Source organism: Hippoglossus hippoglossus, chromosome 6 (assembly GCF_009819705.1).
Source record: "Hippoglossus hippoglossus isolate fHipHip1 chromosome 6, fHipHip1.pri, whole genome shotgun sequence".
NCBI classification, from domain to species: Eukaryota; Metazoa; Chordata; class Actinopteri; order Pleuronectiformes; family Pleuronectidae; genus Hippoglossus; species Hippoglossus hippoglossus.
Window position 1 is genome coordinate 25,932,967 of NC_047156.1, and position 26,069 is coordinate 25,959,035.

Below are 26,069 nucleotides of genomic sequence, written 5' to 3' on the forward strand. Positions count from 1 at the left end.
AGTTAAGTCCCGCCAACTAGAACCACTCTGTTGGGGAGAGATCATGGTTGTGGTTAAACAATCCTAAAAAGTCAACACACTTTTGAGCGTATGAGGAGCTGGAAAAGTGTCACACTCGTCCTGACAGTCCTTATTCACAAAAAGCCACAAGAGGTGAGGACCCAAACATACAGTAGGCTGAATGAATGACAGATGCTGACGAGATCCAGTGAGGAATGTTTCCTCAGAAAGGTCAACAGAAATCCACAATAACATTGTGCAATCTTACTGGCATTCACTGACCTAGTTTCAATGGTTGGTTAGGAGGCTGCGGGATTTACTGAAAACTCTTACATACAGTGTTCACTGACATGCTGAGCCTTACAAATGAAACTTACAATGTGGTATGACTGAGATCAGAGTTGTATAGGTACATAATGCCACTGGAGTAAACAAGAGACACACACCAAACATGTAGGATCTCAAATAAATCCCTGTCTAACTTGACTTATCACTCTTTTTTGAGGAAAATAGTTCCTTTTAGATATGAAAATACTGCTGAATGTAGCAATGCGACACAATTGTGACTGTAGTCAATCTCTATATACTGAAAGTATCTTGAAATTATTATTAATATTATAATATTAAGGCTCTGCAATATACTAGTGACCTGTCCCAGCCTCATGCCCAATGTCAGCTGGCATTGGCTCCAACTCCCTCATGACCCTCAAAGGATAAGTAGTTGATGGATGGATGGATGGATGGATGGATGGATGGATGGATGGATGGATAGATTGATAGATGGATAGATTGATAGATGGATGAATGGATGAATGGATGAATGGATGGATGGATGGATGGATGGATGGAGGGATGGTGCAGACCTCGTCGAGGCCCAACAATACCCTTATAAAACCACATTTGAATTCACCAGACCTGGACATTTATTTGGATCTGCAACAAATTGCTCATAAATATCAGTTCTCTTAATATGCCTGAAATTTCTTTCTGGGAAAATGGTGAAAATGGTGAAAACGCCCTATCTCGCAAAGTTCAAGAAAGAGAAAAATAATCCTGGATCTACCCCCTGATCCACATCAGCACCAAAATGTAACGTGTTATTCCCTGACCCATACCACATCCTTCCACCAAGTTTCATGGTATTCTGTCAGGTAGTTTTTGCATAATCTTGCTTACAAATAAACAAAGACACAAACAAACAGTCAGGAGTGAAAATATGACCTCCTTGGCAGAGGTCAAATAACAAAAGCCTAGAGGATACAGCACATGATAGTCAACAAAGGGACTGGTAAAGTGAAAAAGATGGCGGGGGGAATAAGAGCAAGGAACACCTCCCTGCAACATCGGGGAACACGTCCAACACCGTTTCCATGGACACTTCATGATCAAAGCCTCTGTGTTATGATGCGTGCAGATAACATACTCTGGTTTGTACTTTTGAATAGCAGCAACCAGGAAGTACCCCAAGGAAACAAACTGGTTTCCAAACCCAAGCATCTGACACAAGTTACAGTCGTAATTGAATCAAGCCCACCGTTGGGTTTCCCTGAGATGCTATCCACTGCTGACTGTGATCTCAGAGCAAAACAAAAAGATGACATCAGAGAGGAAACAGGAGAGAAAGAAGAAGACATGCTCCCAATTACAGGACAGTGTCATAGATTAAAGAACAGGGACTGTGTGTCTTTGCAGAGACATGTAGTGCTGGGGCCACATGGAAAAAGCTACCACTGACGAATGAAGAGATTAACTGTGTTTAATGAGATGAGGTGGCAGTTTCCAGGCTACGAGGGTCAGGACTCTTTTTGGATGGAGTTTAAAGGATAAGGTTGGTGATACCTTTATCTCTGTAGTATTCATATGGTGCGTAACATATCATCAGAACACATCTATATTCATCTGTGTCATACAGAGATCCATTGATGTGAGCTACACTGTTGCACTAGCTGACATGTTACTTCATGAACATTAGGACTGAATTTGTCTATTAGTCTTCACCTGCAAATTCATTGTTTAGTCCTGTTTATAACATTTGCTAAAGACTACAGAGGCCTGCCCTGTGATGAGTCTGAGAATATTTATTGCAAGGTCTTCAGTAGGAACCAGCGGGTTAGAGCTGATGACAATGTAGACAGGTCAAACAATTGAAAGACCAGTGAGCATGTTTATTTTGGTTGATTCATGGGATTTACTGACAGTAAGAAAAGTAAATGGAAGGAGAGGAATAAGAAATTAAATAATAAACTAATTAACTATTGATCGAAACCAAGAAAAATGTCTCCCTGAGTTAAAGAAGTGAGTCACTGATGTTGTGGATTGATTTGGGGCGTGGTTCATTGGAGGAAGCTGCATCAGGCTCGTTAGAAGGATAAATTCATTGACCACGTTTAAATGGACAATAATATTCCAATTATTGACCTTAGTTAGAGTAAGACATCATTTTGATTATGAAATTTATATGAATTGCCGATAGAATTTTCCATTGAGATTCCTGTTTATGTGTTAAAGAGCATAGTGTGATTATGACTCACGTCAACATTCCTTCTAGTTGTTTACACTCCAATAGGACGTTATAATGTGATTACGACATATACATTTCAACATAATGCGTCAACTCCACATGTCTTCATTCCATTATTGCTTTTTCCGAGTATGACCTTATTCAGGTTAAGGTAATCAGGAAATGCTGTTGACGTGGCAGTGTCTTATTCAGACTATTGGCTTAATCAGGTCAATATCCAAATATTGGTGTCCATGTTAGCATTGCTATTGTTGATTTGTTGACACTAAGGAACAAAATGGAATCTCACCGGCCTTACCCTTTAATGTAAACTTCAAGAAAAGTGCAGTCATACTGGATTCATTGACATTCATTTATTATGCATTCACCAGATAAATTTATAACACAAAACACTATATTAAAATCTGCCTCCGCTGCCTGCGTCTTGTACCTGTGATACAGCACAGAGGCAGACGACAGAGATTACAGAGCTTTGCTGCAAAGCACACAGACACGTTAGTACGTCAAGTCAGTCTGTCTCATCCTCAGTCCTGAGCTGGAGCGAGGGGGAGAAAGGTGAAAGGCGCAGGGAAAGAAACCTCTTCACAGTGCTTTAGAAATCAGGTAGTGGTTCAGGCCCCCTTGCTCTGGATCCACGTTTACCCATGATGGGAGTGAATCCCACTGGAGCCTTGAGTTTTCTCTGTCTTCACCTGCCTTTCACTTCTTTCTGTCTGAATAAAGAGGAAGCACTGCTGACCCTCCTCTTTAAAAAACAACAACAGAGAAAGCTTTTTCTTCACAGCTCTCACCTCCTCACATCACCATGGTTCATTGACCGTCTGGTCGGACCAGAGAGTACAACGGTTTTTGCACAGGGCTGTAAAACACTGAAAGAGCATCACCCTGAAAGTCTGAAGGATATGGATGTCTTACTTTAGTTAAGCTACATGAAGGTCTAGACTGGAAACTTGATTTGGTATTTTAAGAATAATACCAGTGAGTCGCACTGCAGATCTGCATCACACCAGAAACGCAGCTGATTATCTGTCATATAACATTATGGCTGCATAGATTCCTATCTTGAGATTGTTTCCTGCAGCTTTAAGAATATGCAGATAAAGCATTTTCCACTTAAGCTCTGGATCCAGGCCCAGTTTTGGGTCTATTTCTTGATTCAACGGATACATTTTGGTTATGCCTTATATATGATGCAGATCTAAATAGTAGGGCAGTATGGTTGTTAAATTGGCCATATCACTCGCAGTGACATCTAATCTTTAGATGACAAAGGATCGGTGAGTTGTGAGATTTGTGAGTCACTGAGCTTTTTGATATGATTTCAGACTCTTTGAGCATTTTCAAAAACCTCTCCAGGCACAGAAACCCACAATCACATGGCCCAGGAGATGTTAGCCGTGTGCTCCTTGGCCTTCATGCGAAGCACAGCGATGCTGGACGAGCGCCTCTCGAACTCTGGCTTGGTCTCGAAGGTGTGGTGGCCATTGGTGGCCGGCGTGAGGAGAGAGTCTGCACTGAAGAAGTTGTTGAGGGAGACGTGGCCGAACTGGTTCTGCTGATTGGGAAAACCCATGTAGCCATGGTCGGCGGCGCCAGCGGCCGAGCGGGGGGAGTGTGAGTAGGAAGTTACGCAGGGCGGGGAGCCTCGGGGCAGCACGCAGGAGGAGACCACGGAGCCGCCGGAGGCCGGGTTCGGCCACAGGTTGTTGGAGATCTGTTGGGTGTTAGATACGGAGCAGAATGAGTCTCATAGCATGGGGGTCTAACACACACTCCAACAATGGCTGCTGAAGATCATGAAATACAGTCAAAAGCTCTGGAAAACCCTGTAAACAGATGCTAGTCACACAATATAGATGTAGTAATAAGAACATTTAAGTTCTGCATAGTGCGCTGAAAATAAAAAAACTAAATAAATCTAATTATTCGTCTCTATTGCAATGTATCGCATTTTAAAGGGGCTACAAACGACACAAATGGAGTAAAAGAATTAACATAACATTTACATTATACTGCTCTGGTTATTCAATGTAGTTCCAGCATGAATCTGTTAAAATACAGGAATATTTTGTAAAATGCTTAATCAACAGAAGAAAAAAAACGGCAAATGTCTTGGAAATGTAAATAGGTTGTTCCACCCACAGCATATTTTCTAAACTCTAGTGGTGTCTGCGTGGGCTTTCACTAAGTTTTGGTTTGATTTGCCCAGGTTTCGAGATATGAGTCGTTCCATAAACAGTGTCCGGTTCCAGAAGAAATAGTCCCAATGAAAACTTCTGACAAATATGTGGAATATGTTGTGAGACAGTGACACTTCTCCTGGAATTAAAATATAAATGTTGCTGTTAAATTATCTTTAATGTCATATGTTTTTAATGTTGCGAGCGCCACATGGAGGCCGAGACCTTCGAATACAAATGAAAGCACAACTGTATTTATGAGTCTACTAATATAGAGGTCAGTGAGGAAATATGTTTTGTTCATATTGAGTTAATGGTTATTATGTTTACATGCACGTGGATTTAAATGAATCCAGAGGAATGTCATACATTTCTCATATTCCTCGTTGGAGGCTCATGCAGAGAGCAGACAGGACAGTGAGTACAGAGAGCAGACATAAACCCATCTGGCCAGCACACAGTAAACACCACATGGCAGGAGCGTCTCCACAGAACAGCATGTCCGTCTATAAGGTAAAATACACTGATGGCTCGGTCACATAATAAATGACCTCATTCCCTCAAACGCCAAGATTTCAATCAAACTGAGAAGACAAGCCCATGCAAGTACAGTTAGTAGCATGTGAGAAGCATGGGAATGAATTAGTCCTTTAACTGCATTTGGTCCAATTTAAACCACTGAATCATGCAGCTAAAGAGTTCTTTATCATAATGAATATGTAAAAAAATGCAGCATGTTCAGAGAATACAGAACATGCAAAGGGATATAGGCTGAACCAACCGGCTATTGTGCAACGTAGGACAACACCTTAGTTTACAGAAAAGACCACAAGCCAATTGTGGCTGGATGAAGAGTTTTCTTTTGACAGTGAGATAAACTGACTCCAGCTCAGAAATGTGGCTGTAGCATGAGAAGCAGCTTGGGCCGGTGGAACGTTTCCTAACTGTGTGCCTTCCTGACAACATGTGCCATTGATCAACTTCAATCTCTACCCAGAGCAACAACAATGGCCAAAACCCTTATAGTAAACAAAAGAAAAAAACAGACTCTTTCAAACTCACAAGAATGCGATCCATGCCCGCTGAGTTAGGGGGACACACAAAAACACCCACTCCCCCACTCAGTTACTCTTAGGGTGCATTCAGTGACAGTAATCTGGATCAGCTGCAGGACAGGGCACGGCTGGTATCCAGGGCCATCTATCAGAAACATGTGTGAGGACAATGAGACAGTCCAGCAGATTCTTTGACCTGCTCTTGGACCAGGCCGTAGCACAGACTCCAACATCCTGTGCATTTCAATTTATGATTCTGCTTTTATCAATTCACAAACTGTTTTCTTTGAGCTTAAAATATGAACACGCACTGCTGTGAGAAGAGGCTGTCTGCATATTTCCATCCGGGGAAAAAAAAGAAATCAGCACGGGGCTTGACAACACCACGGAGGCCTAATCTCAGTCTGTGATAGACCCGGAGGACGAACTGACACTCTGTGTCTCCTCTCACCTCATCTTGTACATGACCTTTGTCCAAAGTGCAAGATGAATGTTCAGCCAACATGAAATGTGATATTAGGCCATTCATTCCGCCATGACACCTCGCAGCCTCTCTAATCAGCGTCCCGGCTCTTTTCTGAAGATACGTTTCATAATAAGTGATTAATTGCGCTGCAGTGACAGTTTGGCTGCTTTGTGCAATTTGTTGTGACTCACACAGGGGGGGGGGGGGGGTAGCTTAGAGGAGAAAGATCACTGCAGGCCGCTGTGCGCATTACGCACCAGCGGCGTCCCGTCGGCTGCATGCGCACTGTATATATGCTTTTGATGAATGGCTTTAAACTCCATCAGATGTAGATTTTTTTTTTTTTTTACACAGGCTGTAAAAAGTTGAACTCCTGCAGAAACGTGGGGTCAAACTCGCCTGTGTGTAGCTGTCGGTCCTCGGTAAGACGGATAAATCGTAGGTGGCTGCGAAGTGCGTTTTGGCCTGTTGGATCTGCCCGTAGCGCTCCCTCTTCCTCCACTTCGCTCTTCTGTTCTGAAACCACACCTGGTAGGAGGCAGGGAGGGGAAATGGAAAATAAAATGAAACAATGTCATTTTAAATAGTGTGACTTTCCTGCATAAAATACATGGTATATTTCTCGAAAAAAAAAAAAAAACATGTTAAATAATGTGTTGAAAAATAAGTGCTGTGGCAATAAATGGAAAATAAATATTTCTGTAATGATGCAAAAAAAAATCAAGTGTGTGTTTAATCTAAAAATGTGTTTTATCTAATGAAATATGATGAGGTGTTTTCATATCAGCTACACTGAGGGATTTATATTTTTACGCACTGCTCCTCATTCCTGTTTTATCGTCTTAAACCTTCTTTTCCTTATCTCGCGCTTTGTCGTGTCCAACAGTGAGACTGAAAGAAAAATACTGAGCCCGCTGATGGATTGTACCTGCACTCTGGCCTCCGTTAACTCCGTCCTCATGGCCAGCTGTTCCCTCACGTACACGTCTGGATAGTGCGTTTTCTGGAACACCTTCTCCAGCTCCTCCAGCTGCGCGCTGGTGAACGTGGTCCGGTGTCTCCTCTTCTTGCTGCTGGACACGTTACTGTCGCACTTGTCCGCCATGTCGTCCAAGTCCGTCTTCTCCTGCCCGCTGGTCACCGGGGACGCGCGCAGGGTGCAACAACTGTCCATGGACCTGCCGAGGTCCGAGTGCAAAGTGTCCTCGTCCGTTTTTGGCACACCGTAATTGGCTGGAGAGATCAGGTGACAAATAAGTCATACATATTTCTCATATTTTATTTCAGCACATGTTAACTGCAGTTTAGCGCAAAACAATGATTCAAGTATCAGAGTAAATAAAGTGTGGACTGCACGAATTAGTTTATATCCCTCCCCCAATACACTTTAGGTCCATTTTCATTATTTTAAGTGTATTTCCTTTTATAATCATGTATAAAAATGTAGGAAATTATTTTTAAAATTAATTTTAATTATTAAAAATGACAAAAACATAAAACAATTTCAAGAATAATGACATCTAATGAGTATATCTGAATTTAAATTACGCATTTGAAAGGTTTTGGACAAAACAATATATAAAGAAAAGAAAGATAATATCACTGCATGATAAATGTCCTGAAATGCGACTTCTATTTTCTCGCTCTGGTACGGATGCAGATCCTCTAAAAGCACAGAGATGATGCACACAAAGTCAGAGTCACACGACACAAAGTTGTTACGCACCGTTTTGGTCTCCGCAGGGCGAGGAGCGGTGGTCGCCGCTCTGGAGCCCGAAGGCCTGCGCGCACTTCGTGGAGGACTTGGTGAAGTACTGCGCGCTGTCCAAGCTCTCCATGACTTGGTCCATGTAGTAATCGCTGGCCTTCATCGCTTGACTTTTCAAGGCAAACTTATCCTCCATGTACTCCATCATCTCAACCGGGATCCACTCTGCTCGAATCTGATGTCACCATTAAAGAAGACACTCTAATCGCGCGACTATTAGCGGAGCGGTGCTTTGTGATGCAATAATTTGCCAATGGAGTTGATTTGCTGTGTGTTGAAGGCAGAACGTTTTTATAGCCCCGAAGAGAATGAGAGTCTTAAAGGAGAACCCTGTCCTCCTCCTCCTCCTCCTCCTCCTCCTCTGTGGATGTGAACCAGCAGCCAACTCCTCCCACGACCCCAATCCAAACCAGATACAAGTTTGAAGTGAATCTAGACCCACAACGACTCTGAGAGGAAACAATCACAAGTGACTATAATGTACAACATGTTTACACATCCAAAATGAGCCCATCATTTATCTCCAGCTTCGACCTGAGACTGAGGAAACCTGTCCATTCCATCCCTGTGTCTGAAGTAAAGGTCGCTGCTCTCCGCACACACACACGTCCATTAAAGACTATTTAACCTGGGTGCTTTCAAAATAAGTGAACAGCAATATGTTCTAAAATGCACGTAAAGTTAGGCGCAAAATCACATTTTACTTTAATGATTAATATGTTATATCTACGTTGAGACTGTTTTCTGAATCTGAGTGATTTGCTCAACTTTGTACTTCGAACGCCCAAAGGCGTCATGTCACTATTTTTACCATTTATATTTCTTCTAGAAAATAAAATATATTTTAACTTTTAATAGAAAAAAAGGACGGAAAATGAATTTAGTTTTTTTATTAATTAAAAGCACAAGTGCGTAAAAACTAATCCCTTCACAGTATCTACATACAAGCTTAAATAAAAAATATGGCTGCACAATTTTATTTTCATTTTTTTAAAGAAATTGTAGAAATGACACCAATTCTAACTTAATAACTAAATATACAATTTAATCGATATTAACGGTTCCACGCTTCATTCCGAATTAAATAACGGGATTATTAATTCCTGACAATGTTAAAAAGAAAAATACATATTTTAAATACAGTTTTACACGTTATTTTCGCTGTAATGTTCAGTGTGTCGCTAACTATGTATTACTTACTGCTGGGTTAAATTGCGCTAGATTAAAAAAGTGAATGATTGAATGAAAATCTAACGTCGGCGCAGTTCGATACTTGCTCTCATGTCAGCCACCATCTGCAGATTATTATGCTTTATATGAAATTAACGTTCTTAGTCAAATGTTTGCAAAATCCTCGATATGTTTTTTCAAAGAGAACCAGACATGATTTTCTTTTTAAACGAGGACAAACTTAAACATAAAGTAAAAACCACGCTCTGCCTGTTGGTCAATAAAAGCCTCGGTTCGTCTTCCTGAACTCTGTCGCTTTATTCTTTAAAATGGGAAATACTCGAAATCAAATTAGGATTTCATATTTGACATTCATGGGTCCTGTAGAAGACGTGTTGACCTTTTCTTGCTTTTCGAGTAAAGAGCAAACATTCCTCTGGTGCAGGGAAGTTGAGTTTCATTGAACCCATGCAGACTCCCCGGAGCAGACCGGACTCAACAGGGAGGTTTTTCTTCTAAAAAAGGACAGGAAGTGGGCTTCTTCTATTTCTTCTTATTGGTGGAATTATGTTACCGCTAACCAAAGCCCATCTCCCACCTCCACATCTCCACCCTGGGCCACACCACCTGCCATGCACACCATGCGTTGCTTTGGTTCGCTCTGGGGTCAGTGGCAGTTACCTGGGGCTGCACAGTGCCACGGGAGAAAATATCAAAATAAATAGAGGTGCTCTTAAGTAGCAGGGGGGAGGGTGTCCTATTGGGCTTCTAAGATGACCTCGCGCACCGGCTCACGCTGAGGAGAAAATGTGAAAAGTTCACTGTGGTCTGCTGGAAGTCTGGCTGGAGACTCCTGCCACAGTAGATGCTGCACCGGTTTGTAGAGTTGGAGGGATCGGTCACCTCCAGGCCCTGGAGTCTTTCAGTGCTGCAGCCAAAATGTCATGTGAGCCACCTGGAAAGACCTACAGATCCATTTCTAATGAAAAAACATCCACTGCCAGTTTGTTACTACATTGTGTATGTGTAGCACTCATCGTGGTCAAAATAAATATGATTGAACTGAACTAATTATCATTCATCTCAGTCTTAATGTGACTGAACAGAGTCCAACACGACCAAACCAGGGCCCGAGAGGCCAAAATGTGCCACTTCAGAAGGCAAGAGCATGACATCATGATGCCTGAAGCCCTACAGGGTCTAATTTAATCCATCAAAATGTCTTCAAAGTTGGGCTATGAAACACAAAATCGGCCAGAGTTTATATTCCCCCAAAGCACAACATTTTGAGGAGGTCGTGAATGTCATCTGAATCTGCAGAACATTAGGCTCAGGAAGCTGTATATCAAAATATCAAAAAAAGTGAAAGCTGCAGTTTGGGCTTTCAGAGATTGTTTGTTTGTCCTTTGTTATTTTTCAATGGAGTTGGACATTCCTGAGTTGCACTTTGCTGATCATCAGGATTATGGAACCAGATAAATTAATCCAGACTTCAGACTAAAGCAACATTTTGATTAAAATACAACGTGAGGTTGACGATTTTTGTCATATAACCACTTCAACAGTTTGAAAAGGTTTTACAGGAACAACATCAACAGAGCACCTAGCAACAATAAAGACACGCACACGTGATCTATTTGCATATTTAAGCAATTTTAAATACAATAAAATCATCACCACTAAAAACATCTAAAAGCCTCTTTAAGTGGATTTTAATATTTATTCAATCTAAAGAAAGAAGCATGTCTACACAAAGAAGAACAGCGAGCAACTGTCACAAGCTGCTGAAGCACAAACAATCTATTATATCATGTTTATTGAGTCCAGTTACAAAAAGAAAAGGATTATCATTTAAAAAAAGACAATTAGACAAACCTGGAGATATTTTTGCTCCTGACACAAGAAGCTAAAAATAAATCATGCCACTGATAAATTATTTTAAATGAATAAAAATATATATGACTGTATTATGAAAAAGTTAGAGATCAATAAGGTGTGTGTGTTTAAATTTACAATTGATAATGTACATTTTAATTAGATGATTATATCATGTATGTATAATGTATTAAATATGTGTGTACATAAATGTCCTCTGTATATTGTCTCACTAGAGATTTTTTTTACCTTCACCTCTGTCAAATATAATAAAAATCAGATCCAGCAGTTTTCATTCAGGGAAGCTTCAACTTTTACCAGAATCCCGTGCATTACTGTTTCTGCTTGTTTGAGTTTATTCTAAATTTATTTATCAATTGGTTAAAATTTTTCAGGGGAACTTAAACATTCCTGAGTTTGTATCAATTTCCCTTTTCTTTACTTTGGATAAAATTATTGTTTAATTGTGTCACAAGGCAGAAATAAATAAGCAAACAGCACCTCTTCAGTCACTTGTCTATGAGTTAGGTCCTTTGATATTTACAGTGCTGAGACTCAGGAAAGCTATACACAATACTTCCATATTCCAAACCTAATAACTTTGTAACTCTTTTTATGATTTACTCTTCACTTGAATGATAAATACACCAGCACTAGACCTTCAAACCAGCTTCACTACCACAACCACATTTCCTTTAATAAGTCAGGCTGCCTGCACACACGTTCTGCAGTGTGTTTATTATATATAGTACTATATGTATTTTTTGCACATAAGTGTGAACGAGAGGAAATCCTTCAAACCTAAAATATATTTTTCCCATTTTTAGTCCATTTAAGGCAAAAAATGTATACATATTAATAAAAAATATATATTTCATGCAAGACATGTTGCTTTGTGTTTGAGGAATGTAGTTTTTTCCCCCAGGTAGCTCAGTTTCCATTAATTTACACAGGATATAAAAAAGAATTATCACATCATTGAAACATGCCTGTGTTCATTTTTCCATAGCTACATTATTGTTGTAATGTAATGATAATATATAACGTTGACAAACATTAACGCCACATTCACTGTGATTTATTACACAACTCAAGCAAGTCTCATGAGTCTGCTGATTCATTTTCAAACACATTGAACTGAATTGAAACTCATACTTGTCTACAAAAACAAATGTACCAAAAAATAAACCCGTACATTATCCATTCCAAACTGTTCAGGTGAAGTGTACAGAAGTCTATAGAACACATAAAGATGAAACTTGCAAAGACACTGTTAAAGTCCTTTAATGCATTTGAAGACATCACATGGAGCGATGTGGATACAAAACCTCTCTCTGCCAGACTCCATTTGACAACGTTAGCTGACTTGAGGTCAGGCTGGCAGCGCAGTTTGAGCTGAGAGGAACATTCTTCATCTTATCTAAATGTGTGGTGCAGCACTCGTTTCACCAGGCAACGCATTTTGGATGTCTTAGGTTACATATAATTTACCCATAATCCAAAAGTAAACAACTTTAATGATGGCTGGTGGATGACGTTGATGTTTAACAATATCATTTCAGAAGCAGTAGTCGTAGATGAGGAGTCGGAGTCTGGTAGATCTGAACCTTGTGACAAGATGTGTTTTAATGTCACCTGTCTGATCATGTTTTATATGCAAAAACAATCAAAATTTTCCAGTTGTACATTGTACAGCTGTATAGTGACAGTCTGATGACAGACACCCCCACTCGCTCGCTGTCCCCCGCGGGGCCTGACGAATCAGTCTCCCCCTGAGGGAGGACCGTCCTCTTGGGTTTCACAACAGCCTCCAAGTGGGAGAGACCACCACATCTCTGGCATACGCCACTCTCCGAGACACAAATCCCCATCAGCTCGAGTACAGTCATAACACACCCTCCAGACATGTGTAAGTGAAAGATAGAAGGAAAATAAATAGAGAGACATGCTGGAGAGATATGCATTTCCTGCCAGGGAGCCACTCCGCAGCTCAGACTATTTGTTTTGACATTAATTAAGTTATCATTTCTAGGCAGCCGACCAGCAAGGAACCTCTGAGCCTGAGGTTCACCACCTCCGGTGGGGCAGTGTTTGTGAACGGACGCCTTAATTCAAACACACAGAAAAGGTCGTTATAATCAACGGTTGAAAATAAAGAAAACAGACTTGTAATTCCAACACCAATGTTTGTGTTTGGCTCATAAAAGCAGTAATTTCATGGCCGCTGTTGGTAAGCAGGAGCTAAACATATCCGCAGAAAGGAGAATTTGCACAGATTTTCTGGCCTTTATTAAAGTTTACTCTTAAGGGAGAGGAGAAGAAGTAGAAAAGGCACATCTCTTCCCATGGTTACAAACTATATTTACCGTCGAGAGAGAATATCAGTGCAGAAACAACAGCTCGGCATGTTCAGAAACAGGAATCCACAGGTACTTCACGTCCTGGTTCTTATTTCCTGCCATCATTTGCATATGGAGCGTGTCATTTGCTGAAGGTTTGTGACTTTGCTCCATGTGTTTTGGTGCCGGTTGACTGCAGTCACATTCAGGTCCTGATACTTGAGCAGAATCACCGTAAGAAAAGGGCCTGAGGATATTTGGGCTGTTCTGGCTCCCATTGGTCTTAATTAATTTCCAGGAGAGGGAGCCCATGTTTTCAGCTGAGTTAAAAAAGAACAGCTGCAGAGGGGATTCAGCACAGGTGATAAAATAACATTATACATCAAACTAAAGAAATTTGTCTTCATGGAAGAAAGAAATAACCATTTGACGCTTCTAATAAAGTCCGAACAAAGATTTATTTAATAACTTAAGACATCAAATCAAAGGCAGCACGGCCCTGAGCAATTCTGATGCACATAGATTTAGATTTTGAAAATGCTGCTAGATGTACAAGATGCACATCTACATATGTGCACATCGTAGCTGTATGGGAGTTATAGTTGTATCTACTTTAAATGGTGCCGTGTCAGGGCAGCAACAAAAAGAGATGTCGTCGTCGTGGAGTTGGTGTTCTACTTGTACACTTTGTCCCTTTTCTTCCCTCCTCCCCAGCCGCCGCTCAGCTGGACCGGATTGTCTCGGAGGGAGATGCGTTCCCTTCTTGATGGAGCAGACTGGACGCGCTGCGGAGATAGAACCTCTTTTCCTACAGACACAAATATCGAAGAGGGACACATCAATATTTCACATGTACAATGAGCGGTGTGAAATCAATCAATCAGACTTCAAATAGAAATCTGGCACTGCACTTTTAATATTTAATAAAATAAGTTTCTCTGGTAACTTCTGTTTGTCAGAATGGTAGTGTAACATTTTTGAACACCTGAGAATTTCTTGAATTCTATTAGCTCCTCCTTGTGAGTTGGTTCTAGGAAGAAATCCTTACTTTCTCCTGGGAAACCATGAGTCCGCTTCAAGTCTAAAATTCCAAGAACAGAATGATAAAGGGCGCTCGCGATACGACATACATTTGACCTCAAGCAGTGAAAGGAAAGAAGTTTGGTTAGTAAAATCTAAAAGTTAAAAACAAACAGCCAGACTGAGATTTTAATGAAATGACTTATCATTCGGTCATATGATTACTATACTACAGAAACGTCTTCCTCCAGGACACAACTGTAGCTTTAGTTGGTAGATAAAGTGTGTGCCTGTGGTCTCTGGCTCAGCGGACAGTAAAGACTTAAGCGTGAGCAGATAGGTTTTGTGTTTGTGTGCGCCGGCTCCCCGGGGCACTGGTGCGATGTATCACAGCCCCTTCCATTTCACCTGGGGATCAGTACAAAGCTTTTCAAACACACAGAACAAAGGCGGTGCTTCTACCGGGCATGATGCATTCCACGTGTAGAGCCCAGGCCCGCAGTCTCCACGGCCAAACCACACAGGGAGCCAAACAGTGGGGAGAGCTCTGGGGGAGGCGGGGGGGCCCGGAACGCTTCGCAGGTACTGACCCGGCTCTAAATATCTGCACAGCTGGCACACTGTATAGAATATCCCTCCACTCATGAGTCAGACCTAATCGCAGCTCTCTAGTTTTTGATTTTACTCACGTTCCATGGTGTGACGCCGTGCTTTTCCCCTCTCGTAGTTTGCGTAATATAGTTCCAAGATAACCCACCACAGTCCTCCGTGTTTATTTTCAGAAATTTCACTCCAGCTGTGGAGGCTGAATTTAGTTTATTAAAGACTTTTGTCCAATTATCTGTTCTAAATCAGAAACAGAACCCCAAACCCCTGATGCACATGTTGCTAATTTTACTGCGAGCTCTGCAGCCATGTTATTAAAACGTACGGAGATAAAGAAATGGCCACACGTTTGAATCAACCGCTGTGACCAAACAAATTGTTTTCGATCATTTTACTCCTATTATCATTGAGCGTTGCACAGAATCGAGGGAGCAGATATGCAACTTAAGTGGTTTCCTCTGCACACATAATGAAAATATTTTGTGAGCCTGGAAACGCATTTTATGGCACCGTCCCAGCAAGTGGTGAGAGTATCGCATTGCAACAGGTTATAGAGTATTTATGAAGTCTTTACTGCTATGGCAAATTAAGTGAACCCTCCAACTTTAAAGCTGCACTTTGATGTGTGTGTCCCTTCCAAGGCAAAGAATAGACAACTTTATGATAAAAACTCTTTTACTGTCTCATACAGGCTGTGTATAAAGATGCCCCACTCCTGTTTTCCTGATTTAACCCAAGTTAATTAAATTAGGTTCCTGGGATTTGAACTGGAGCACCACATTGACCATTAGATGTCCTTTCCATGTTTATGAAATATCTAATTGGCTTTTTGAAAAATGCTCCGGCCTTACACATACATTCATATTTCAATTTGCCCTATGCAATTGGTGTTTTTATCGGGGCAGACAAAGAGGCTTTCTCTCTCCAGCGCTGAGCTCCTGAGGAGAACAACAGTCTGTCTGCGTAGCACGCCGACGTTCGCTCAAGCTTCCACCTCGTGGATATCATTTTGGAAATTATCATCGGAATCCAATTTGGCTTCGTTAGCGTGGGACAGGGCTCCCCCTTCACTCGGATTCCTGGGCTTGTTTAATGTGATCATCTGCTGTCAGCCCGTCAGTAGCATCTTTGTCACTCAAACTCCTGAGCACTGCGTCTCCTGACAGAAGGGCCAGTCATTCTTCACTGAAAGGACGGATTTTTTTTTTCTTCCTGCCCGTTTCCTGTCAGAAGAGAAATTCACGGCACTCTGTCCCCGGCCCGACCTTGTTGCACCCCCGCCCTCCTCCCTCCCGTCCCACAGCAGCCGACCAGTGGACTCAGTCTAGGCTGAATAAGCAGCCGTCTTTATCCCTGGCTATGTGCACTCAGGTCTGTGTGACCTGAGACCTGCCTGTGCAAGTGTGCAAACACTGAAACATCTGTACACACATGTAAATGTACTGCATACGCACATGTATGCTTCTCTTATGTTGCGGAAGTTTGAGCATGAAACTGCTCAGAAAGTTTAACTTTGGTGCATCTCCACCTTTTTATGTAGCAATAACTAGAAATTGTGCATTTGCTTTACCAACAACTAGCTGATGACATATATATAGACACATATTATATACACACAGTATTTCTATTTTAAATATATGCCGATACATTTATAAATGTGTATGAACTAGGTACAGTTGTTTTCCTTTAGAGTTGGCTTAGAAAGAAATCATTTTTTATGTTACTCTTTGTAGTACAAAAGATTTCCACATTTGCAAACATTTGTATTTGTCCATTTGTCAATACACAGTATGCATTGGATACTATATGCATGTATGTATGTTTAAAAACAATTCATAATTTCTTGAAAAATCTATAAAACCTGACCTGAAGCCCCTTAAATAACATAAAATGTCTCTATTATCCTTTCTATTTGTACAAGAATGTTCAAGTGACAGAAGTAATTTACTATGAAGGCATGATTGTCCTGACTTTCATTTTACATTCTAGGAAAATACATATGTGTTCTTTGGATTCTGTTCAATGTTTGGTGTAAAATTGCCAGTAACACATTGATCTCTGGTAGAAAATGGCTGTGAAATTCACAAGACTTACTTGCATGACCCAAAGAGTTGCTGCAAGGATAATTTCTCTCTTTGCAGGGTTGGGAAACTAAACTGCTGCTGGCCCACAATCCACTGGCGTGATGTAGACGTTCAGCGTGTGCTGGGTCAGCCTGCGCACACAACACGCAGAGACACAGAAACACACACACACACACATTAAAGAGGCCCAAAATGACACGTCTCACGCAAGCAGTCCAGTATTTTGAAAAACATTCAACAGGCAGCGGCTCTGCAGTTTGAACATATCTAAGAAACAGGAGGAAGGGGGCGGCTCCTCTTGCCAGTGATCATAACTCAAAGTGCTGTATAACGGCACAGGGAGACCTGCGGTTTCTGACTTCAAAGACCTTACGAGCATCAGTATCGTTCTCGGGTTCAGACAAACTGCTCCACAGTGACACTGGGATTTCTGCGAGTGAAATAAAGAAATTGCAGCCAGTTGATCCAATTGAAAGTGTCACTGTGGAGCTAAACCTCCGACTCACCCCCCTCCCCACATTTCCTCCTTTAAATCGAAGCTGATGAGACAGGCTCCAGGAGAGGGAACCTACAACGCGTTTGATGACTGTGACTGGCAAAAGTAAATACTGCATACCTTCACATGCAACTGCCCCCCCACACAGAAATTATTCAAATAAAGATTCAAAGCACAGGGGGGGGGGGGGGAGATATGTACTCACCACCAGCTGCACTCTGCCTCCATTCAGAACAACTGAGCTGATCTCTGGTAGGAAATGTTCACTGAGAATAGGGCACAAAATGTGTTCAGGGCTATTAGTTCTAGGTGCATTTAGAAATAGGTTCCCCCATCTTAAAGTCTAGGCATCAGAATACCATTCAACTAGAGTGGAGCTCAGTAGAGTGCATATCTCTTCCAAGGCCCCCTAATGAAGACACATTTAAATTCACTAGATCCAGATTTTAATTTGGATCTGCACCAAATTACACTCACTCATATATATCCCTAAACTATGCCTGATTTTTTTTCATCAAGATGAAATCATAATGTTGGGGGAGAAAAAATAAAATGTAACATCCTTGGCAGAGGTTTAGAAACAGTGAATTCATGAATGATAATGTTAATGATTATCTTAGGGCAGTGGGCAGCACATGCCTCATGGCTCAGTGCCTCAGAGACAAAAAGTTAGTCTGATTCAATACACAGTGATTATACTCAAGTGTCATTATCTATTTAATATTTCGACAATTTGCCCCTGGACATTTAAAGAAAAAAAAACACAGATAATGTGATTTTACTAAAAGGCAGTTTATTGCTTAATAAATTGAGACAAATTAGATAAATCTTATAATTTTATGGGGGAAAAAAGCAAAATAAAACACACCCAGCTCTTAAAACACACCTCACTTGGATGTTTGACCTTCACTGTGAAGACTCATGTAAGTTTAAGACTTCAATGTTTTATGTTGTTTTGTGTACATCACAACTTGTCTGGTAGCCAATCACGGCCCAATATTTAACTTATAGTGTGATGAATGCGTGTCAAGATCTGCACTTTAAATGTAGTAGGAAGTCTCTTGTGTTTAGTAGTGAAAAAAAAAAAATGAACACTATGCATTGTCATGACTTCTGGATTATTAAGTGAGGGAGAAGTTTTGTTTTTTTAAAGAGGTATCTGAACTATATTGCTGAGAAATCCAAATCATCTTTGTAGTTTAACAATGATGGAAGCTTTAATTGATGATTAAAAGATCAATTACAGAAATAAAAATCTAACTACCCCCACTGGTATCAAGCCATGGCAATGTTTTGGATTTCTGAGATATAACACATCTTTGAGATTTCTTGTTGCTGGATTAGATTATACTGGATAATCCATTGACCTTGCTCCAAATCACAGATTAATCCAAAGATACGTGCATGGCTCGATCCAAAAGAAGAAAACACAATTTGGTCATGTTACCTTTTAAAGAAATGTATGTCGTTCACATGCCCCCTCACTGTATGACCTACATTGAGCAGCTCACCTCTCTGAGTCCCTGTCTGACTGGGTGTGCAGCCACTGCTGAGCTCGTTCCTGCTTCACTTGCTCGGTCTGCTCCGCCTGCTCCAGGTCTAGCTTTGCTCTGCACACTGCACTCGACAGAAAACATCAAATAAATGTCAAAGGCAATTTTCTTCCCCCTCCAACTTTTTTCGTGTCAGTTAAGTAACATTCTTGTTGACAATTGTGGCAAAGAATGAACATGATGCTTAATCTGTAAAAACTGGGGTGAAGGTGGCACCTTTCTAAATGACAGGGAGCGTAATCAATACCGCAGTGAAGGACTTGTGTGAAGTACGAGCTCAACAAATAAACAGCTCGTGGGCCTGATCTTCAGCAACACTTGTTACACTGTAATTACAGCCGGTCAGAGCTCCCAGTCCTGGCACACAACAGTGGTCAAACCTCCCAGTATGTTTTGGGGTAATGTGGTGTACTTGTTTGGAGGACTGTATAATACTGGATCATTTAAAGTTGCTGAGAGATGAAATGAGTTCTGTATCAATATTTGTTGGGTCTTGTGGTTCTGTGTAAAAACGGAACCCAAGCAACAGCCCAACAGTTTGTTAAAGACAGAAATCAGACAGGCATCTAGCTGATTGACGAGTAATGCCGGAATCCCATAATAAGGTCATATTTCAAAGTAAACATTTATGTTGCTGAGACAGTAATGCTGCTGTGGTTGGTGTACACTGATAATGACTTTTGACAGCCCAATGCTGGAACTAATGATGCATTTACTTAAGCCACTGACTTGCTTCTGCTGATCTGTAAAAAAAGAAGGGGAAAGCTATACAGTTTTCATGGGTTAATTGAGAAGCGCCACTAAAAACGTCAAGTGATAGATGCGTCCCCCTCGGGGCAGCAAAGGCCAGGAAATGGCTACTTGCACTTCCCAAAGCTGATAATACACAGAGAGACGAGGGATAGGTGATTCAGAAGAAAAAACACTCAGAGAATTGTGTTTTTAAATAATAACTTATGCTGATTATCTAAATTTGCTATCAAGGCTGATAGTAGTTTGAAATCCCTGCATGTATCACACAATTACACTGTGTGGACTGTGTACACAAATATACAAGCTCAATGAAAAAAATAAAAAAAAGTTTGCATTTATGTTGCAATCCATTGGCATAAAGAGACTCTCTTCTTGTTTTCCCCTCTGAACCCTCCACGGAAAAGAAAAACCTCCTGACCCCCTCCAACCTCCTGAATCCCCCTCTAGTTCTCCTCCAGGACATCAGAAGGGGGCCTGTAGGAGTCACGCCTGTTAAGAGGGGCTCTTAAGCACATTAAGCGATCTCATCTCCACTGAGGTGGGGAGAACTCTGACTTAATATCAGAGAGTTGGAGAGGAGGAGGGTGGAGGCTTTGGCCCCGCAGCAAACCAGAGGTGATACACAGAGCTGGGACTTTGGAGCCTCCTCCCCTCCAACGCCACTGCAGAGACAAACAACACAGAGTCAGGACCAGGGCCAGTGATCTCTATTAAGAAATGAAATGGGGCCCTGAATGAGCTGATGAGCTTGTGTTGTAGTGAGCGAGCATCCAGAGAAGTTTGAATCATCTGTCTCAAATGCAGATAAATTAGTTAGATAAATAAGTCGAAAGCTGATGCATTTCGGTCAATGTGTTCCTTCTATTTTGCTCCTCACAGTCTGTTTAACTGCAGGCAACCAAAGCCTGCTCAGATGTGATTGGTTTAAGTAGAAACTTGTTCATGGAGATTATGGTAAAACAATGAGTAGACAGTCATTAGGTTGTAAAAAAAGATTATCTAAACCACTTCATTTGTATGTGAATCAGAATAATAAAAAAAACAGACAATTTAACACAACCGCACATAATCTCTCGTCTCTCTGAAGCATTCACAGTTGTGCAAACAACAAGTGACTGAGGTTGTTGTGTGAAGCTTGAGATAACACTTCCTGTGCTGCCGACTGTCTGACCAGCCCACACCTGGCTTGTCACTGTAGAGAGGATTGTCCGATTTTTTTGTCCTGTTAGATGAGTATTATATAAATACTACTATAAACTGATGTACACACAGCCAGATAACAACAAAAGTTGAATAAAGAGGCATTTACCATTAATTACATTTTTCTTCCAAATAGGCTAAGCTTCTAATTTGTTAAAGCTACCAAAATAAAACACTACGTAAAATCCTTTCTAATATATCCGTGAAAAAAAATGTTCAGATGTTAATTGTTAAAACTGACAGAATCAACACTTTTTCTAATAAAGACTTACTTGTACCCATCCTGCTCTAGATACTGTGAAGCTTTAGATTTACTAAGAAAAACAATCTATGTCTCAGCCCCTTACATTCTTTGCTTTTGGTTTGAAAGCCATTTTGATGGAAAACATGGCACAAAATCCTGTCTTCATGGACCTTGCAAAGTGGAAGAAGAATCAGAGCGTGTCTGAAACTTGACTAACTCAGTGTTTTCAGTTGGACGTCTGTCTCTGTGAGTGACTCAGACTGCTGCACCTCAGCACAACATTGGCTCAGCGAGTTTCGTCCCCGAGTGTGCCAGTGCACCTCAAACATATACGATGAGAAGAGAGCTCCAGCCTGAGATAAAAGTAAGCGCGGAGATTACGGGGGTGAAATTGAACGCATATGAATGGTGGTAAATAGTCTGACACTAAGTTATTTTGGATGATGGATGATAAACAAGATGATTGTGTTTCAGTCGAGCTTTGTAGAGGAATTGAAGTGTGAAATCGAGTTAAGTGCTCGGGAGGTAGAGGTTCCAGGCTGAAATAAAAATATATACTCTCGTGTCCCTCTGACATGAGGACGGATGTTTGGTGGAGCCTGATCTCAGTTTGGATGGAAGAGGAAGGTTGGAGCAGTGTGTGTGTGTGTGTGTGTGTGTGTGTGTGTGTGTGTGTGTGTGTGTGTGTGTGTGTGTGTGTGTGTGTTTGGCCTATATTTGTGGGGTATACTTGTGGAGACTGACAGCTTTGAGGGGACCCTTTAAGTTTAAATGCTGTTCGCGGGGTAAGACTTGGTTTGAGGGTTTAAGTTAGGCATTCAGTTGTTAAGGTTAGGTTAGGTAGGGAAGGAAACGCATTACATCAATGAAAGTTCCCAATGAATGTAGTAAGACAAGGATGCATGTGTGTGTGTGTGTGTGTCTGGGGGGGTGAGTGGAAGGAGCTGGTAGAAAGTAAGAAGAGAAACAAGGAGGAGTGCTTTGAATCATACAACATCTTCAGCATCTGCACTACCCAGACACTTGACAATACAAATCATCTAGAAAAAGGGAAGTGCATTTCTCTTCTTTCTTTTTTTTGCCTTTAAAAGAAAATGTCTTGCGGCTCTGCTCCACTCTCTCCCTCTCTGTCTCTCTCTCTCTGGGTATGTAAGCCGATACCCATTTCAAGTGGGTTACTCATGTCCAGCACATCCACACAAAGAGCCCGGATAAAATAAACACGCCGCATCGGATATCTTGGAAAGAATCTGTCATGGGTTTGAGGCTAATCACCTCCAGAAGGGGCTTGACTCAAAGCCTGAAATGTTAGCCCCTGTCGGGGAGCGCTGGCTGGGCCGGGCTGGGCTGGCTAGGCCCCGGGCACTGGGGATGGATCCGGAGGAGGGGGTGCTTTCCACAGGTCAGGACCAGGGAAGTGAGAGGGGAGGCTGGCCTGGGCCCATTTACACAGGACCACCGCACCGAGAGCCAGTTTCCGACACAACAACGCCGATGCCACTGTTGACACCGCCTTTAGGATACTCTGTTAAAAGGCAGCAAGAGTCCTCTCCTCTAGAACCAAGCTAGTTAACGTTTTTCAGCTTCGGATCAGAAAACCGGCTGAGGACAAGGAGTATTTAGCAGAGGGAAGGGTAACGTCCGGACCCCCGTTACTTTATCAGTTAATGTAGCTGCTTCGCTTCATTCCTTTAGAACAACAGTCCTGTTTGATGAATTATCAAGGCAACAGTGGAGGGGAGAGATAAGGATACTGAAAAGAAACAGAACTGGGAATATTGTTGTAACTCAATAGGTGAATTGGATGGAGCCGATCCTGAACCGCCAGCTGGCTGAGAGCTTATCGATGGCTGTGTTGTGCTCATTCATACATGGTTCCAGTGTCAGGAGACCCAGTGTTGGAGAGTTGACATAATACACCTGCAGGTCAAAATAAACACTTGATAACATAAGTACTCTGCCCTAGTCATACTCAAATTATCTGCTGAATAATTCCAAACGGGGAAAAATCCACTGCAATCGACCAAATTATTGGTTTATGGTGTAACTTTAGACATGTACTGACATCTGAAAACAATAAAAAGTTATCAGTCTCTTCAAAAACATGGAGCATTTTCTTGATCTTAAGCTGCACAGCGATGAATCAGCTTTGAGAGAAACAAGAGGACAACTTCGCAACTATTCCACAAACAAATGACCTAAGTGGACTGAAAATTATCCCAGAGTTGAAGGTACAATTTGTTATATTTCATTTTAAACTGTAAAATGAAATGAAGTGACAAATAAACATACTCTATTTATCCTAAGCTAATCGGGGAGTATTTCATGCTTATGGCAGCGTGGGACTTGGCCCAGCGATAGACCAGTCACTTCACTGCCTGTTGGCAAACACTGTTGTTGCAGCGCCCCTCTGACTGCTGGATGACCGCGGGCGTCATGCTCTCTGGATGTGAGGCCCTGATCCTGATGGTATAGTGTTGGGTGGGGTGCAGAGGAAAGATGGCGACAGGCCCTCCTGATAAAAAAGCAACTTCCCCCGTCTTCCCTGCTGCATTGCCTAAAGCTCTTCCCCTCCCTTTTTAACTGACTGTGGATGTCACAACTCCAAAACATCTCTGCACTCAGGACGGGAGGCAACAGCAGAAAGAGATGGAGAGACACGTTTCCATCAGTGTACTTCACATTACAGTCGACCTATAGACTCTTTTGAAGCCTCTGATTCCATAACAATAGGAAGAAAGTCTTCAGGAAACAAATCATCATAAATCAAAATCAGTTGGTAGCTGGTTGTACCCAAAGTACCATGTCTGTCTGTCTGTCATTGCCACTGTTCATCATATCAGCTTCACACAAGTGTGTTCTTAAAGAGGAAATGCAGTGTCAAATTATTGAGGTTTGGACATGTGATACGTTCAATATCAATACAATTTAATATACAGGCGACCAGTGCTCTGCATTAAGTGGGGGTTGGGCAGTGTGCCTTCAGTCTGTGGACCAGGTTGAAAATGTCTTCTACGTCCTCTGATAAACCACAACAGCAACTGGGTCAAACTGTGGGATTATTACTTATTTTGAAAAGTTGTGAACTTGCTTCTGAAGATTGTGTCGATTGCTTAACAGGCCTCTGAAATAGGTGACATGTTATGTATAAAACGTGAACAGTAATAAAACAAGTTCAGTTTCATTTTATGAAAAACTTTGACTATAAACTTTCATTGCAGATGAAAATACAGAACACAAAGTTTTCCAACTTCACTCTTCACCATAGGCTGTTAATAAAAAGCTCTGAACACAACGTCCAGCACACACAATAAAAAGTGACAGTCGAACTGTTTAAAGAGAGGGCTCACTAAAGACGAGGAATGTCAGATCATTGAGACAAAAGGCTGCGGTCTTCACAGATCTCACCATCTATGGTGAATATAGTGTTATTATGACCAATGAAGACATTTCCAAAACTTCAAAGAGAAATGAAATGATCCTTTACTCATTGTCCTGCTGGGCCCTCACATTCTTCTGCTTGGAGAACAAGTATGTTGTGTGCTTTGATTAATTCAACATGTCAAAGTTAGTAGTCAGGAAATTATCTATTGCCACTTGCACTTTGCATGTTGCATGATTTGTAAAATGCGGCTCGAATCTCTACAGATGGTTCAATAAAAGCGGTATTTACCGGTGTCGCTAAACGGTTACCAAATGTGTAGCATGTCCTGAATCCTACCTTTCACATGATTTCTGTTGTGTGGGCCAGGCCTGTTTCGTGCCTCCACTGGAGCCTGCTGGTATTTGCAGTTTCTGAACAATGCAAGGCAGACAGAGGGATCTAGGACAGAGAGAGAGAGAGAGAAAAGGAGGGTCAAAGAAGGACAAGGCAGGCCTAAAACCAGAAGCAGAAAACCAGGACCTGACATTCGGAAAATATTAGAACAGCGCTCTGGTTCCACTGAGGCAGACGCCATTAAGAGTTACAGCTGACATAGACCTGTGTGTCGGTGGAGCAAGATGACAAGAGCCCTGCTATTGGAATCATGCATTCGCAATTGTGATCAAAGCGCAGCCGCCGTCTACACGACCATGGCATGATAACCATGGCAGGACTACTGTTTCTTGGAGCAGAGCAGAGGTGAGGTCACCTTTCATTGCAGCTGCACTCAACCACTACAATGAGTGAAAGTCATCATGGGATGAATTGTCAAGAGGTTTCTTGGCAATCGTTATTTCCTCTGCAGCCTCTCAAATAAGGCCCAATAAGAGGCGACAGGCCCTGGCTTCTGCTGTCTGTTATGGCTCATTAACATACATGAGGTGGAAAGGTTCGCTGCTGTTGAAGCACAGTTGAAGGAAAAAGAATGATATGGACAAGAGGCAAAAATTAGTGTGGACTTTTCTTTTTTTCTTTTAGAAAATGGATTTATGTCATAACAGCAGCACAATATGGAATATATTGTGTGTGATGGGGATATTTGGTGATTAAAGGTTAGGATTGGGGAGACTGACAGAAAGGAGCTTCTGATCTGCCTTCATAATATTCAAATTTCTAAATGTGCCATATCGTGTTTTGCTAACAAAAAAGTATCAAAACCAGAAATATTACACAAACAGAGAAATTTCTACACACACACTCACCTCTATATTTATTCTGCTGTTGCTTCTTGGACCTCATCTTCTGAGCTCTCTTGAGCATCAGAAGAGCTGTGTTGCTGTCGTGGAACCCCCTTGGAGACAAAGTGGACAGAAAT

At 41.6% G+C, this 26,069-nt stretch overlaps 2 protein-coding genes across 5 annotated transcripts in view; both read right to left on the minus strand.

Annotated features, from left to right (window-relative positions):
• Positions 1-2,870: 2,870 nt before the first annotated feature.
• Positions 2,871-8,232, minus strand: alx1 (ALX homeobox 1). 2 transcript variants are annotated; one of them, XM_034587965.1, is made up of 5 exons: positions 7,949-8,232; positions 7,151-7,455; positions 6,622-6,750; positions 3,892-4,235; positions 2,871-3,234 (listed from the first exon to the last, which is right to left on the minus strand). In XM_034587965.1, exons 1-4 carry the CDS (start codon positions 8,136-8,138, stop codon positions 3,894-3,896), a joined length of 966 nt encoding a protein of 321 aa, XP_034443856.1. In that variant the 5' UTR covers positions 8,139-8,232; the 3' UTR covers positions 2,871-3,234; positions 3,892-3,893. The 2 variants fall into 2 exon arrangements, with proteins under 2 accessions (XP_034443856.1, XP_034443855.1); XM_034587964.1 differs by having other exon boundaries at positions 2,871-4,235.
• Positions 8,233-13,582: 5,350 nt separating this feature from the next.
• lrriq1 (leucine-rich repeats and IQ motif containing 1) overlaps positions 13,583-26,069 on the minus strand; it is a 35,753-nt gene continuing 23,266 nt past the window's right edge. For 2 of the 3 annotated variants that reach the window (XM_034588547.1, XM_034588546.1), the window contains 6 exons: positions 25,957-26,045; positions 25,052-25,153; positions 19,092-19,197; positions 17,786-17,846; positions 17,095-17,215; positions 13,583-14,182 (listed from right to left, as the gene is read on the minus strand). In XM_034588547.1, the coding sequence (XP_034444438.1) occupies positions 14,049-14,182; positions 17,095-17,215; positions 17,786-17,846; positions 19,092-19,197; positions 25,052-25,153; positions 25,957-26,045 (613 nt within the window). In that variant the 3' untranslated portion in view covers positions 13,583-14,048. The remainder of the gene's footprint in view (positions 14,183-17,094; positions 17,216-17,785; positions 17,847-19,091; positions 19,198-25,051; positions 25,154-25,956; positions 26,046-26,069) is intronic. The other variant, XR_004614156.1, reaches the window with a different exon arrangement.

Excerpts from the sequence above, each read along its gene's own strand:
- alx1 (XM_034587965.1), bottom strand. The coding sequence starts at position 8,138 with ATGATGGAGTACATGGAGGATAAGTTTGCCTTGAAAAGTCAAGCGATG. Across the intron at positions 7,456-7,948 it reads GCCCTGCGGAGACCAAAACG|CCAATTACGGTGTGCCAAAA; the intron begins GTGCGTAACAAC and ends TGATCTCTCCAG. Across the intron at positions 4,236-6,621 it reads GGACCGACAGCTACACACAG|ATCTCCAACAACCTGTGGCC; the intron begins GCGAGTTTGACC and ends AACACCCAACAG.